We start from the raw sequence: 16536 nt of genomic DNA, 5'->3' as shown, positions 1-16536 counted from the left end.
TCCTGGAGATGACCACCCCAGGCCTCCATGGACGCATCCGTCGTCAGAGCAAGCTCCTAGGAACAACAGGTTTCGTTTTGGATCCATTTGAGATTTGTTTTTGTTGATTGTGAGGCCTAGCGATGTGAAGAGATTGGGGCATACTGTAATGTCGGATCTCACTTTGGCCTCTGATGGACCTTTGACTAGCCAGTCGTCCAAATACGGGAAGATCTGCACTTTTGCTGCCCGAAGAGCTGCTGCCACAGGAGCCAGGCACTTCGTGAAAATCCTTGGGGCCGATTTGAGGCCAAATGGGAGAACTTTGAACTGATAATGGGCGCCGGCCACCATGAAACGGAGGTACATTTGATGTTTTGGGTGGATTGGGATGTGGAAGTATGCATCTTCCATGTCCAAGGAAGCCATGTAATCTCCCTCGTTGAGGCAACTGAGAATGTCCGAGAGGGTGACCATTCGAAATCCCTGCTTCTCGAGATATTTGTTCAGATTGCGCAGGTCTAGGATCGGTCGCCATTCCCCTGTTTTCTTTTTTATGAGGAAAAAACGGGAATAGAAACCTGCCCCTCTCTGATGATTTGGAACTTTCTCTATTGCATTTTTGAGAAGCATAGCTTGTACTTCCTTGAACAATAAGTGAAGACGAGGGGGAGGGGGACCCCTGGGCGGAGTTGTTGGAGGTTTGGTGATGAACTCTAGGGTGTGACCATGCTGGATCAAGTCTAACACCCACCGATCCGTTGTTATATTCTGCCATTGCTGTTGGAAGGCAGATATCTTCGCGCCCACGGGAAGGTAAGGGATTGGAGGTGGCGCCCAATTGTTCTCACTGTTTCTTGTGACTGTCTCGTCCTTGGTTGTTTGCGCACCTTCTTCCTCCTTGGCGAGAGAAACCAGCCGATCCAGATTGTCTATAAGAGGACTGATAGTTCTGGCGGTATTGTTGTTGATATTGCCTGCCTTGCTGGTAATAACTTCCTCTGGACGAATAACCTCGTCCTCTTGCTCCTCTGAATGATCCTCTTTTATATTGCAATGATCCTAGTGACTTTGCAGTATCTGTGTCAGTTTTAATCGTTTGGAGAGCCTCATCGACATGCTTCCCAAAGAGGGACTCTCCGTCATATGCCATGTCCAGTATTTTCAATTGAACTTCTGGACGAAATGTAGTGGCTTTTAACCACCCTTGACGTCTCAGGACAGCTGCCCCAGCCAACTGTCTGAAATTCGTATTTGCCATATCTAGAGCGCAGTCGATGGATTCCTCCGCTGCTCGCTCTCCTTCCATTAGAATTTTCCTGGCTTCTTGCCTTTTGTCCTCTGGCAACAGCTCTATGAAGCCAGCCATTTCTGACCACATTTGGCGATCGTAGCGCCCAATAATCGCCATTGAATTTGCTATCCTGATGGATGCTGCAGCCATAGTGGAAAACTTTTTCCCAATAAGGTCTAAGCGTCGCCCCTCTTTATCCGGTGGAGTAGAAATAGGGGTAGCTGGGTTCTTTGACCTTTGTTGCGCCGCCTGAGAGATTACCGAATCCGGGCGTGGATGACCAATAAGGCACGCCGGACTAGAGAACGGAGCACGATATTTCTTTTCTATTCTTGGCAACACAGCAGGCACAGATGCAGGGTTTTTCATTATTTTTATGCCTTCCTTCCAAATATACTCAATAATGGGAATGGCTCTAGATATCTTTCTTGTTTCCTCTTTAAAGTCATGGAGAAAACACTCCGTTTGCTCCACTGTAACCGGGAGCTTAAACCTGGTTGATGCTCTCTGCATCAGGTTGTGAGAACCACCTACGTCTTCAGGCGGTGAATCTGAAGGTTGTGGAGTTGGAGGGGATGGCATGGGTATAACGTATTCATCCCATGGGTCTGATGAAGGTACGTTAGGCAACTCTCCATCTTCTACCTCCTCATCCGATGACGTATCAGGATTTTGCAGAGGCAAGACCGGTTGCGGAGTTTCCACGACTGGAGAAACCGGTGGATGTTGCGGAGGAGGAACTGCAGTATCAGATTGAGGCACTTGTGGTGGAAAACGCTGCTTGTAATCCACCAGCATAGCCTGTAAGTCTTGTATCAAATTAGGCGGCAACTGAGTGACTTCCGGGACCCTAGGCCGTCTCTGATGGTCCAATGTATGAGGCACTATGATATCCTCCTGGTAGTAGTGTTCAGCGTAGGATTCGTCTTCATCATCATCTTGGCACTTGATGACGAGTTCGGATGGGTGACGTGCCACACCAAAAGCACCCTCATCATCATCGTCTTCAAAGTCATCTTCTTCATCATCAGCATAAGATTCTAGAAGATGAGAGGGCATAAGTGGTGATATATATGAACATTGTTGTCTCTTGTAAGACACAAGTTGAAAGTTTTTTGTCGCTATTGGCGTACAAAAGGCCTGATTCCCAGCGATAGGCTTTAGTAGAGCTGATCCCATCGGTCTTGATAGCCCCGGTGACCAAGGTGCATCCACCTGCTGAAAAGATGCCGTCGTCGACGGATTTATCGTCGACGAGATCGACGACGAGGGCATCGTCGACGATAGACTTGCCGTCGACGGGACCGTCGTCGATGGGCTCGACGTCGACGGGACAGTCGTCGATGGACTCGAGGTCGATGGAGCCACCGTCGACGGGATGGTAGTCGACGGGGTAACTGAAGACGGGCTCGTCGTCGACGGGATAGACGTCGATGCTTTCTTCGTCGACGAGGCAGTCGTCGACGTCGACGACTTTGTCGACGGGCTCTTCTTGGATGACGAATTTTTCGATGAGGATGGCGTCCTCGTCGACGAGTCGTTCACGAGAGTTCTTTTTGTCACAATACAAATCTTTGTAGACACAATCGGAGTAGTAACAGATGTAGTGGATATCATATCCATAGAAGAAGAGGTTGAAGTAGAGACAGTAGTCACTGGAGAGGAGACAGCAGAAGTCTTACTCACAGTTTTCTTTGCCGGATCGTTGGTGGCTGAGGCTCCAGAGACAGAATGTTTGGATCTCTGTGAAGAGCCTGAAGTAGAGTGGGAGGTTTTAGTATGCTTTCTCCCCTCACTTGTCTTATCCTCTTGAGACCTCGCCCTCTTGCTAGAAGTAGAGGCTCTGTCATCATCATCCGTGGAAGAGGATTTAAGCCACAAAAGGACTCTGGCCTCCCTATCCCTTAAGGTCTTAGAAGGGAAGGTAAGGCAGATCTTACAGTTTTTTGCCTCGTGCTTGGGATAAAGGCAATAAATGCAGTCCTTATGCTGGTCATCCACATGGACCCTCTTCTTCTTGCAGGTTCTGCAAGGTCTAAACAAGGCCTTCTTGTCAGACATCTTGAAGCTTTGAAGAAAAAACTGAGTCAAGACTCAGGGAGACTCCCTTCCACACGACGTGCGGTGAAAATCTGAGGAGAGCTGGCTCTGCAGGGAAGGTTCTAGAGGGTGCTGTAAGCTGATTGGTTGGACCAAAGACTTTGGTCCTTTTAGCATAATGATGTAGATAGGCTACTATAATATAGGCCTCAGGCCTTTTTCTAGGGCCTACTACTACAGAGTGCTTTTGGCACTGCTTTTTTATTTACCATGGGACTTCCGCCTCGACGACGGGGAATGATTCAGGCATGTGAATCTATGAAAGATACCCCAGAACTGGATAAAGTGTATATTACATTGTGCAACTTGGTTTTGTTTCCTAGCCTGGACCACCACCTGAGACTCCTCCTGTTACAAGCTGACCCCCTCGTATGAGGAGAGTGGTGGACACTCCTTGGGTTATTCCCTCATACTTTTAGGGGACAGTAGACAGGAGTGTGTTTCATATCCCATTCTTGCTTCTGTGTCCTGGAGGTGGAGGGATTCTTCTTCGTTCCCGTGGAAATTGGTCATTCTGCTAACAGAACCCATTTTTGCTGGTGGTAGAACTCAGTGTACCTTACCCCTGCTAACCAGCGGTAAAATGCCTGTGATCTCGCTTTAAACATGATGAAATTAGCATACCCTTAATTGGCAACTCACCTCAAAGTTCCTAATATATGGTGCCCAAGGTGTCCCCAGGACCTGCAAGTTAAACATCACCAGTGGGGTATTGCACTCATTACGCCACCCAATGCAGTCTGAAAACAAACATGACTGCAGTCCTGCCACCAGTAGCGTTAAACTACAAATCCGATCTGTCAAATTTACCCCTTTTATCAAAACTAAAACCCTCCTTATAAATATTTATGAGTCACCCTTCAATAAGCCTTTCTGAATATTAAGGCAAGGTCATGTTATTTAGCAATATTACATTTATTAACTGTTCTCTCCACATAGGAAACACCAAGAAATGCATTTTTTTGTACATTTTGAAATATTTATTTCAAGCCCAATTCACTGGTAAAGTCACATTTGTAATAAATATTTTGGAAACATGACTTTTAAAAAGTCACCTTTTTTCTGCCTGAAATCCCTCAAGATAAATCTGCATCTTGCTTTCTCCCTTCTGCCAGCCAGTAATTAGCATTTCAATGGTGCAAATGACGAGTGAACTAGATGCTAGGACCAGGACAAAAGGTCTTGGGTGTGGGGAGAGGTTGTTGTGCTCTTGACAGGATGACAAGTGGGCTGAGCCCAAGGACTTATTTAACTGCAAAGAGACCTACCTTGTAACACATAGATGTAGCTAACACCAAGTCACACACCCTTCTATTGTCCCCTGTTAGACCAGACACCTTCACAGTGGGCCTCTCGCTGACATCAAAGTGTCAGATCCTGCTGCAGAATCCAGACCTGCTTGACAGGTTTGCTACTGTTTCTCTTATGACACAAGAGTATCCTCCAAAGGAGGGCAAAAGTGAATACACACAAATTGGTTTGCCATTCTGTCTGGTTGCTGAAAGCTTAGATTGGTCCTGCTAGCCTTCTGTCTTCGAATTGGCTTTGGGTATAGGGGTTGCCTAAAACTGAATTTTAATGTTAGATGTGGGAGGACACTAAAATTACTGTAGTGCACTTCCCACACGCAACCCTCAGTGCTCAAATTTAATGTGTCCAGATTCATTGGCCATCTTGAAAATGCCCAAACTGGATAGGATTCGCCCCAGGAAGCTTCACCCCATTGATTAGGGCATTGTCCCCTAGGTTCATTCTCACCCACTAGCTCATGCCAAGCATAAACATGGTACCTCCAAGCACCCACTTCGGAAGATCAGCAGAGGACAGAACCTGCTGTCTAAGACCTGAGAAGGGCCTAGAGGGGTAGATTTGCTCTCCCTCTTGTACCCAGGACAAAAAGGTGGACTCCGAGGGTCAAAATACTGACCACCTGCTACAGCTACAGGGACATTAGAAACTACAAGAAGAGATTTTCTGCAACTGGCCAGCTGACCAATGGCAACATGACCTGGACTGGACCCAACTATTGGCCTCGGCCTGCCACCCTCTGAGTCTGTAAGTACCTCCTCTGAGGTCATGGGGGCTTTAGAAGCGCATTCCTTTGGTGGATGGGACTTAAAAGCCTAAAGTCAGAAGGTAAAATCTTTGACCATGATGACAGTGAAGTGTCTTGGAGAGTTGATAGGGTCTGCATCACCAAAGACATGATGAGTAGCTTTGTGATGGGGAATGACGGAGACAAGTGTTTTGGGGCCTATGAGGTGACCTTGTGTATGCACTGAGTGCCAAAGATGGACTGCTGACCTAGTTTGTGGAAGCACATGCTGACTACAGGGATACCTTATTGGCCCCGGAAAAATATGACAGGATGAGAAATGCCCCCAGGAATAAAGTCCTTGTTGTGAGGTTTGGTCTAACCCTAAAGAAGTATCGCCTGAAGTTCAGGGATAGCCGGAAACAGTCACATCGGTCATGGATAGCCATTGTGTATTCATCATGGTAGGCACAGGATGGTTGGGTGCAGGGGACCAAAGTAAGTGTGTATGATGGAATTTACAATTTAATAATAAAAAGAGCACATGTTTAGTGATTGTTTTGCAGAGTTGTACCAACACATAATTGATTCTAAACTCACTGTGCCCAGAGAGCTTGGAAAGAAGACTGACATCTGGATTAGTAGCAGTCTCAACAGAGAGAGGGGGAAGACCAGGATGAAACCAAGACATTTCCCAAATGTTACCAAAAGAGTTTTGAGGGAAAGGATTCCCATACACCTTCAGATCACATAGGGGAGAGTCTGATTGGAAGAAGCTCAGGGTGCTATTTTTCGCACCCATGTGTTATTATGACTGTTACCAGTCAGGGCACAAATGGGAGGATTCCGTCTGTTCCAAGAACCCCCCAACAAGAGGACAGCTCTCCATAAAGGATGGCTATTGTATTCTTAGGGCAAGGTTGTCCCTAGCAGGCGAGAGTAGAGTATGCAACAGTGTCCCTTAGTTGGGAAGTGGATGCCGAAGGTAAGCTGTTGATCCCTGAGGGTGGGAGTCCCTACTTTCACCAGCTCATAGAGAATGGGGTCCCAATCACTTTTTCTGAGGTTATCTGTGCCAGCAAGACCATGGTGTTGGAAAAGCTGGTTATGTCAGAGTAGTAGGTGCCAGGACAGGTATGTAGGGTAACCCATGGGCAGGACGTGTTTCTACCCTACAGCCCTGATATCATTCGAATGACGGGTGGGGGATGGGGGTGTGCTCAGAGGAGGGTCATTGTCAGTCCCCAGATGGCCACTGACTACATCCGTGCCATGGAAGTTCCACCAGTGAGAGAAGAGCTGGGAGGGGTGGTCGCACCAGGTGCCCCAACCTCTCAGATTCCTGGGGGTACTGTCTTTGGACAGAGGATACAGAAGTCCAGATGGGAAGCAGAGGGTAAGAGGTGAAGGCAATCCATAGTGGGAGGACAAATAGGTCAGGAGTTACCTGCTCTGAGAAGAAAACTCCCCAAGACTGACCCTGGTAAGGTAATGCTTGACTTGAAGGGGCTGCTTGTGGTCCCACAGGGACACAGGAAAGGAGACCTGCCCCAGACAGACATCTAAATGAGACAGACAAAGCATGTCACCTTTGAGGAGGGTAGGGAACCCCCTGAAATCCTGGACTGCCAGGCACCTATTCAGTCTCAAGTTACAGACCATGAACTGAGAGGCCAGTTTACAGACAACGTCCCTCAGGTGACAGAAGTGAGAGTGAAAGGAGGGTGTCTAGTACTTGAGGACTTGAGGGTCCTAAAAGCTAAGAAGCCAGAGGGACATCGGGATCCCTCGGCTGGTAGTGATACCTGCCGAAGGCCCCAGACTGAAACCTCCACTTAGCAGTGGATGGTCAGGGCCTGTCTAGTAGCACTGACAGCTGTCATTGGTCTCTGTTGGTTGCAGTTCTTGTGGGTAGAGTGTTTCCTAGGCTGGAGCAGAGTCTTATTTAGGGAGGAGCAGAATGGGGCACATCACCTTGTTGGCCATGGTGGTTCTAACTGCATGCTGGGATGCATTTGTGAGCAATCAAAGAAGTCTGCAGATGAGGAGAAGGGTTAGTAGAGTGACCGTGGAAGATGATGACAGAGGGGTACCAGCAGGTGTTCAGAGGGGCACAGATCAGTCATTTCCCACCACAGTAGTGGCAAACTGTACTCATTCCATCGTTGAGCAGCGAAGCCTATCAAGGTATTGATTAGTCTAACATTTTGACTCAGAAGGGGTTGTGGCGGGGGGGGGGGGAGTGGGGGGGGGGGGGCGATTTGCCCTTTCTGCAGGGTCACCTCAGATTTTTTTGTCTTCTATTTGCTGAACTCTATTTTTGCTTGTTGTGGAACTCCTTGTACTGTAACCCTGCTAAACAGCAATAAAGTGCTTGTCCTCCTCCTTTAAACCTGATTACATTTGGCATAGCTCTAATTGTCATCTTTAACTTACCTCTACGTTGCTTGAGTATGGAGCCAAAGTGTACCTAGTGCCTATAAGTTAAATGTCACCAGCGGGCTGCAACACTCATTGGGCAACTAACTGTAGTGACTATACAAACATGACTGCAGGCCTGCCATCGGTAGCCTGGCTGTGCAGACTTAAACTGCAAATTTGACGTGTCAAAATAACTTGTTCTGTCAAGCTTAAAATCCTCCATTTAAATATTTATATGACACCCATGAGTAAAGCCTTACTGCTCACTAAGGCAGGGTTAATGGTGTTTAAACGTAGGACATGTAACAGTTATCTTAAACATGTCCTTAAAGTGAAAATTCCTTCATAGCTATTTTCTGTGTATTAGGGATGCTGTTCCACAGGAAATCAGTGGGATAGAGTATTATGTTTAATACATTTTACCCCCGCCTAGAAAATTTGTACAAATTTTAATTTGGGGATATTTGAAATATATGTGCAAGCCCAATTCACTGGCAAAATCGCATTTGTTATAAATATTTTAGAAAGATGACTTTTTAAAAGTCACCATTACCCAGCCTGAAGTCCCTGGAAGCTAAAACTGCATTTGTTATGTTATATGGACTTGTAGAGTGCATTACCACCCATGAGGATAGCCAGGGGCTAAGCAGGTACGTGTCAAAAGACAGTTGAGGCCCTCTAGTTAAAGAGCCAAGTCTTCATCGTTTATATGGCTATTTCAATCTCTTCCTTCTGCCAGCCAGCAATTAGATTTTAGATGGGCGTGAATGAGGTGTGAACTTGCTCCTATGATAGGGACAAAAGGCTTCGTTGGTGTGCCCTTGAAAGGACAGCCTATAGGCTAAGCCCAAGGACTTGATTAACTTTAATGAGGCCTATCCTCTCCCAAGCAGATGTAGCCAACACCCAGGCCTGCACCCTTCTATCGTCCCCCCAGCTAGACTGGCCTCCATCACTGCTGTTGTTGACATCACATTGTCAGGTCTTGCTGGATTAGCATGTTTTTCTGCCACCTTAGTAAAAGTTTGTAAATGTGAAATAGGGAGGAGTTTCACAAGCAGGTAGGATCCTGGTTGAGTTTCTTCAAAATAGGTTTGAAATTTGTATGTTTCCAGGGCTGAGGCACAGTCTCTGATTCCAGAGACAAGTTCACCAGCTGGAACAAAATGGGGAGGATGATTTAATGCTCAAGAGCAATGAACCTAGGGGGGCCGGATCGAGGGGGGATCCTGATTAATTTTACTAAAAAGCAAAGTCATCTCTAATGATAAGAGAGGGAATAGGGAAAGGATTGAAGGACAACTTTCCCAACTATTGTTGCAAGGGGTGGAATTTTCACTTCCAATGTCTTTTTCAAAGGATTGATACAGCTCAAGAATTTTTTCATCAAAAAAAGAGGCCGAAACATAGCATCTATCGGTTGAGGGTTCATGTAAAAGTGCGTTGAAGGGAGAGTTCAACAACATTTTGGCTACTTTTAACATTTCTCTGGGGAAATTACTGGCATGATTTATTCAGGTTTCAAAATAGGATGCCTGGCTGAGACGAACTTCTGAGTGGTAAACCCTAACTTTCTCTCTATAACATTTCTTTTTTAGATTCCCCATAATTTTTCCTACACTCCCTTTCTGCAACCTTGCAGTTTTTGTTTAGGGTTTTGAAGTTGGGGCATATCACAGGGCAGTCTTATTGCTAGCTTTTTCAGTTATTGTCTGCTTAGGTATATTTCTAAGGACTGAGTGAGCCAGTCTGTGATCTTACTGTGGGCAACTTGGGGATTAGAGTGGGAAAGGGATTGATTCAAGGAGCATCTCCAGCTCTCCCGACTTAACTGAGAACAGTGTTGGTCTGTCATTACACTCCTCTTAGAGGATGTGGATGGTTTGGGAAACCTGGAGCTGATAGGGCTGTAATCTGTCCAAGGGAGAGGGACTGGATCCAGGACTTCCAAAATGGGATTGTTGGCAAAGATAGGATCCAATAGGTGTCGCCCTAAATGAGTAGGGCCCTGGAACCTTTGCTCTATTTATATAGGAGCTAAACTGTACACAGAACAGGAGGCTTGAGAATCCTTGGAGTCATCAAAATGATGATTTAAGTCTTCCATGATGGTAAAATTAGTACATTTTGTGGCCAAACTCTCTAGAACTTCTGACACAGACTGGATACATTGACTTGCTGGTGATGATAAACTAATCCTACTGAAAATGTGGAGGTATGGGAGAAAGAGATGTAAAACAAGAGTTTTGCCATGGGGAGTGTGAGGGTGTCGGTTCTACAACTAAAGATACTTACCTTCGGTAACGAGTATCTGTAAGAGACATACATTAGTTATAGATTCCTTACCTTAGAATTTACCCCAGGCATGAGACTGGATCCAGAGAATTTTTCTGTAGCAGTATCCCTGCGCATCGGTGGGTGGCGTCGGTTGACTCCACGTCTGTCGTTGTGGTCGCCGGGATGATGTGACAGTGTCTACTTAGATGCTGACGTCAGTTCTGACACGACTTGCCATGCCAGAGAGACATACAAGACACTGACCACTGGTGCACAAAACTAGGGCCCTGGAAGGGAGTCCCTATCCCTAGAGGTCAGTTTGTAGAACAGGGAGGATGGGCGGGGCGGTAATGAATCTATAACTAATGTATGTCTCTTACAGATACATCATTACCGAAGGTAAGTAACCTGTTCATCTGAAGAAGACCATTAGTTATAGATTCCTTACCTTAGAATAGATACTCCATGAATGCCAACCCAAGAGGCGGGTCTGCGAACTAATTTCACACCAGAAAGTCCTGGAGAACAGAACGGCCAAAAAAGCCATCTCTCTGGGCTTGGCTGTTCAGGCAGAAATGTTTTGTGAATGTGTGCAGGGATGCCCATGTGGCTACCTGGCAGATGTCAATTAGCGGGAACTCCATGTCCCAAAGCAGTAGAGGCTGCTGTCGCCCTTGTTCGAGTTGGCGCGCAGTCCTAATGGAGGTTCCTTTGTCGCCAAAGAATAGCACATTTTTATGCACAGGACAACCCACTGAAAGATGGAATGTTTGTGCACAGCCTGACCTTTCTTTGCACCCACATAACCCACGAAGAGTTGATCGTCCACCCGGAAATCTTTAGTGCGGTCAAGGTAGAAGGACCGCGTACGTTTTGGGTCCAGATGGTGCAGTCTCTCCTCCCCTTTGGAAGGGTGCACAGGCAGGAAGAAGGCAGGCAATGTGATGGTCTGACCTATGTGGGAAGAAGTAACCACTTTGGGCAGAAAAGAGGGCCAAGTGCGAAGGACCATCTTGTCTGGATAAACTGCAAGAAAAGGAGGCTGAGAGGAAAGAGCCTGAAGCTCACTCACCCCGCAAGCACATATGATGGCAAGCAGGAAAGCGGTCTTCAAGTTAAAGGTTAAAGTTAGCCTTTAAGAGTGCCCAGAGCAGAGCCCTGCTGGGCCAAAGATAGAATGAAGAGGAGAACCTCGAAAAGAGGGGCAGAAAGAAGATCCACAGTCTTTGCTGTGCACCATGCCACAGATTTGTTCTATCTACAGGAGTATACTGCTTTAGTGGCTGCCAAGATGACTTTACAGGCTTCGGTAGGAAGGTCAAAAGCTGTCAACTGTTGCAGCTCAATCTCCAAGCAAGAAGGTGCAGGTTTGACAGGTTTGGGTGGAGGACCGTCCCCTGCAGCTGCGACAGAAGATCCTCCCGAAAAAGCAGTCTGATCGATGGCCATGCTCAAGAGCTCCGGGTACCAGACTATTTGTGCCCAGCCTGGGGCCACAAGAATGACTTGGGCCCGGTCGCGCTTGATCTTTTTCAGCACTCTGGGTAGAAGTGGTACAGGTGGAAAGGAGTACAGGAGGCCGCAAATCCAATTGCGATGAAAAGCATCTCCAAGTGAGTGCCGCCTTGGAAACTCCAACGCGCAAAACTGCTGACATTGCTTGGTCTCTTCGGTGGCAAACAGATCCATCCAAGGCTCTCCCCACTGCGGGAAGAGAGCTGGCACCAACTCCGAGTAAAGACGCCATTTGTGATCCAACATGCACCGGCGGCTGAGTTTGTCTGCCCTGGTGTTTCAGGGAACCTGTCAGGTGTTGAACCACCAGAGATATGCCCTGATGTTCCAGCAATGTACAAAGGTGAATAGCCTCTTGACATAGGGTCCACGATCCCACCCCTCCCTGTTTGTTGCAGTACTACATGACAGTGATGTTTTCTGTGAACACAGGCACTACTTTTTCTTTAACAGAAGAAAAGGAATGCCTTCAGTGCAAGCTCCAAAAGGTTGATATGGAGACCAGACCACACCAGAGACCCCTGATACCTGATCTTCACCTCTCCCAGGTGGTCGCCCCATCCCAAGAGTGACACATCAGTCACTACTGTGAACTCTAGTTGGGGAAGGGAGAGGGATCTGCTGCTGACTCAATCCTGGTTTGTGAGCCACTATTGCAAATGACGTGCAGTCCATTCCGAGATCTGGACGACATCCGAAAGTTTCCCCTGATGCTGCGCCCACTGGAACTTCAGGTCCCACTACTGAGCCCACATATGCCACCTGGTATGATCCACCAGCAGGATGCAGGATGCCATGAGGCCCAGCAGCCTCAGTGTCATTCTCACCGAAACCTGGAATAGAAGCTGAAACATCGGTATCATAGCCAGAATATCCCTGACTCGCTGCTCGGGATGATAAGCCTGAAACTGTGCTGTATCCAGAACCGCTCCGATGAAAAGGAGCTTATGAGAGGGAATCAGGTGCGACTTCGGCACGTTGATAGTGAACCCCAGCAAAGTACAGGAGGTCCGGCTTAGTCTGGAGGTGGGAGACTTGGGGTGAGCCGCCTTCAACTTTCAGGGGCGACATGATCTGGGGAGGTATCCAAACCACTAGCATCACCCAGTTCCTCTTGCCAGTCTGGCTCCTCAAGCTAGTCAGCTAAAAGGTCTCCAGACCAGGCACCGGGGAAGGTAACGTGAGGTCGAACAGTGCCGCAGAGCGGCCAGCATCAATGGCCCAGGGCTCCCAGCCGAGTCTGTCGGGTCTGAAGGTGCACCTGCAGAGTCGGGCTGCCCACAAATGGTATGAAGTGCCCCCGTAAAAGACTAGAAGCTGGGCAGGGTAGGGTAGCTCCAGCTCCAGGAAAAGCAGGGAAGCGCGGAGCCGTCCCAGAAACAGGCTCCGAAGACGGTGTTGGAGAGCGATGACACTCCAGGTCCCGTGTCGGCAAACGGACGGGGAGAAGGCGAAGAGTGGCAATGCTTCTTCGCCTTCTTATGCTTCTACTTACCCGACGAGTGCGAAGACTTCCTCTCGACTGGGACCTAAAAGGACGCGAGTGGAGAGGACTGGCGGGCCTCCAAGAGCTTTCTGGACTGTTCCCGCAAAGTGTTTGGATTCATGATCTGGCAGTCAAAGCACGACTTCGGGTCGTGGAGACGCTCCAGGCACCAGAGGCACATGCGGTGTGAATCCTTGAGGGACATCAATTTGTGACGTGAGTCACAAGGCTTGAAGCAGGTCGGACTATGGGACATCCCTAGTGCTACCAGGAGTCGAATGACTCAAAAAAGATGTTGAAAAAAGTCAAAAAAAGTTCAGTCAAAAAATAAATAACTAAAGGGCAAGCTCTCTCCGGATCTGTGCTGGCTGGCGAGAAAAAAGAAAGAACTGACATCAGCATGCAGGGGCAGCGACTATGTAGACACCACAATGTCATCCTGGCGACAACGACGCTGAATGCGAAGTCGACCGACATCACCTACCGATGCGCAGGGGTACTGCTACAGAAGAATTCCCCGGATCCAGTCTGACGCCTGAGGGTAATTCTAAGGTAAGGAATCTATAACTAATGGTCTCTTTCAGCTAGAATGTTTCACAATAATGGCGAGCCCTCAGCCTTTTCTACCCACTCCATCTCTTCGGATGATATGATAATTAGGGGGAAGAGCCTAGATGATCTCTATTCCAGATTCCTCATGAAGCCATGTTTCTGTAAGACAAACAATGTCTGGTGTATGATCATCCAAGATTCAATCCCTGAATGCAGGATTAGAAGGAATACTATAGTGGCAGTACTTACAGGTACTAATTCAGAGCCACACATTGAGTGGCTAAAGTTGGCACTGATCGTCCCTCTAGCTTTAAGCATAAAGTCCCTGGGATAGTCTCTGGTGGGAGGGTTGAGGGGCAGGGTCCCTGGCCCGTGGCCCCAGTTGGGTGCATTAAGCGCACCAGCGGTGTGTTTCCTGTTCGCCCTGCCAATTTTATTTGTCTGGGCCGGGATTCTAACCACTAGAGCATTAACCAAAAAAGGCCTCTGTATGGTATGTATTAAAAAGTGCACAGTGCTACTGCGGTCCCACCAATCCCCCCTCACAATTAGCAATTAGAATTCCCTAACACAGTTTAAAAGTATTTAAAATGTCCACAAACAGTTTTAAAAGAGAGAAAATCAGCACCTCAAAGAGGCGCCTTATCGGCAATTATCTCTCGGGGCAGACTCTCCTTCTTTAGAGAAGCCCTCTATCCTAAGTGGACATGGGGAGGTTATTTTCTGGGGAAAGCTGGGCTCATTAGTTCTGGAGGCTATGGGATTCACAGTTCCAAACTGAAAAGGCTACACCCATCGATCCGAGTACTTCATTCACCAGAAACATAATTTCTTCAACTGTGATCATATTTTTTTTTTTTTAAGTGCTCTAGAAGTGGGAATCAGGATGTGGGTTATTTTCATATATTTTGAGAGTGTCCTAGAATGTAACATTTCTGGGATAAACTTATTTTTTTATTTCTGGAATTTGCGCTTAAGTACAGCTGGATGATGCATTAATATAGGTTGGTGTTAATGTGGCCATCTGGGCACTTGACTGCCTCAATAAAACTTGCATGGCTGACAGCAGCTCAGGAATAAAATAGTGTGAGCAAGTGGATATCTCTGCATGGATGGCACAAATAAGTTTTAAGATCACAACAAAATGTATGTTAACTATTATCTTAGGAAGACTATTGGGTGACCCATGGCAGCGATTGAACCTCTCTAAGGTAATGCATACCTATTCCACTAAAAGACAAACATTTGGTACATGGCCTGGCTGTGGGATTGACTGGTCAGTGTATGCTGGGCTTTACTCCAAGGTTGCCCTGTGAGCTACGACAGCTGAACTTGGGGTTTGTTCGACTTTTGACTATGATGAAAGCCTGGAGGGACAAATTCTGTCACTGGTCATTTCATACTTTTGAATTGATTGCCTAATCACTGATGTGATGATCAAATAATTCCATCCATCTGTTTTTGATTCTCTCATTGACACCCACAACTAGGACGAATATACATAATGTGGGTCCAGTAGCTCGCTACAGAACAGGTCCCAAACTACACCTAACAGACAAGGCTGAAAATCTTCTGGGGTTACTTCTGTTCCTTTACCTAGGGGTCATGGTGTCGTGATTTTGGCCTGACTATTCCTTTTAGTTTGCGATCAAAGTTGATTAGTCTATGGTTGGTCCAGTGTGTAATTACAGAGTGAGCAAAAACACGATGGGGTGGAGGATAAGTCCTGTTGTTTCTCAAACGAAACATAAAAACAAACGTGATAAAGTAGAATATTGATAACTGATTAACACAGGACTACAAAATATAAACCTTTTTGTTCTGCATGCGATGCTCCAAAAGGCAGAAATGGCTGATGGTTGTGAGGCCTTCCAATAGAGTCAGAGGATAATCAGGTGAAATATTTTCCCTTTTCGATGTTGTGCTGTTAGGAGAGAATGAAGCAAATAAACATTTCAGTTTAAAGAAACATATTCTTCTCAAGAAATGTATGGTGACTCTCCTAGTGTGCCTATTGCAGAGGATTCAATGGTAACTTCACAAAACTAAAAAACAAGATATAAATTCAGTAATCAGTTATTACAGATCACAAAAAGACTTATTTTGGCAATGATATGCATCATACTCTATGAACATCGTTAATACTCGGATACAATGTGGTTGTTATCAATTTCTGCTCATTATTACATGTGGAGTATGCTTGTTATTTGGTCGGCATGCTTCAGTGTAGGTTTAAGATGAATGGTTGCACACAGTCAGAGTGACTTAACTGGTGATAACATGATTCACATTGGTTTCAACTGATTTGAGGATTGTATGATAGACAATAATGGGCAATTCCCCACATTGTAGTTGCCCGTCTTCTACCTCTTTATTTACTTAATTTAATTTACTACGCACGCATAATCAATGTAGGGCCAGATGAACGACGGCCAAAATAGCGCCTCGCAAATTGCGAGTCTTTTGTGACTTGCAATTTGCGAGGCGCTATTTTGGATGTACACTGTTAGCAATTCCCAATGGGGTCGCAAATAGAGAGGCTCATAAATATTAATGAGCCTCTCACAATTTGCGACCCCATTGGGAATGGCAGGTCCTCCCAGGTATGGCGGCCTGCTGGGCTCAGCAGACCACCATGTCTGGGACTGCTTTTAAATAAAGCATTTTTTTAAATGCAGCCCGGTTTCCTTAAAGGAAAATGGATGCATTTTTTAAAAAAAATGAAACGTTTTAGTTTAATTTTTTAAGGTCAGGCAGTGGTCCCCTGCGTTTCCAAAGGGGTAGAGGTGCCCTGGGGACGCCTTCCCTTTTGCAACCCAATTGCCACCCTCTTGAAGATGGTTGTAATTTGGGAGTGTTTTGCGTCCGCAATTGCGG

At 46.6% G+C, this 16536-nt stretch overlaps 2 protein-coding genes across 4 annotated transcripts in view; both read right to left on the bottom strand.

The window, feature by feature from the left end:
• DOP1B (DOP1 leucine zipper like protein B) overlaps positions 1-16536 on the bottom strand; it is an 870802-nt gene that overhangs the window by 266188 nt on the left and 588078 nt on the right. For all 3 annotated transcript variants that reach the window (XM_086935393.1, XM_086935394.1, XM_086935395.1), the window contains exon 20: positions 15472-15583. In XM_086935393.1, coding sequence (XP_086791519.1) covers positions 15472-15583 — 112 coding nt within the window. The remainder of the gene's footprint in view (positions 1-15471; positions 15584-16536) is intronic.
• LOC147698795 (uncharacterized) lies at positions 827-2332 on the bottom strand. Its single transcript, XM_086933596.1, has one exon. The coding sequence runs from the start codon at positions 2330-2332 to the stop codon at positions 827-829; it is 1506 nt and encodes a 501-aa protein (XP_086789722.1).

This window comes from Lissotriton vulgaris, chromosome 8 (assembly GCF_964263255.1).
Source record: "Lissotriton vulgaris chromosome 8, aLisVul1.2, whole genome shotgun sequence".
In the NCBI taxonomy this organism is placed as follows: Eukaryota; Metazoa; Chordata; class Amphibia; order Caudata; family Salamandridae; genus Lissotriton; species Lissotriton vulgaris.
Note: the sequence above shows the minus strand (reverse complement) of the source record. Positions and strands in the feature narration are given on the sequence as shown.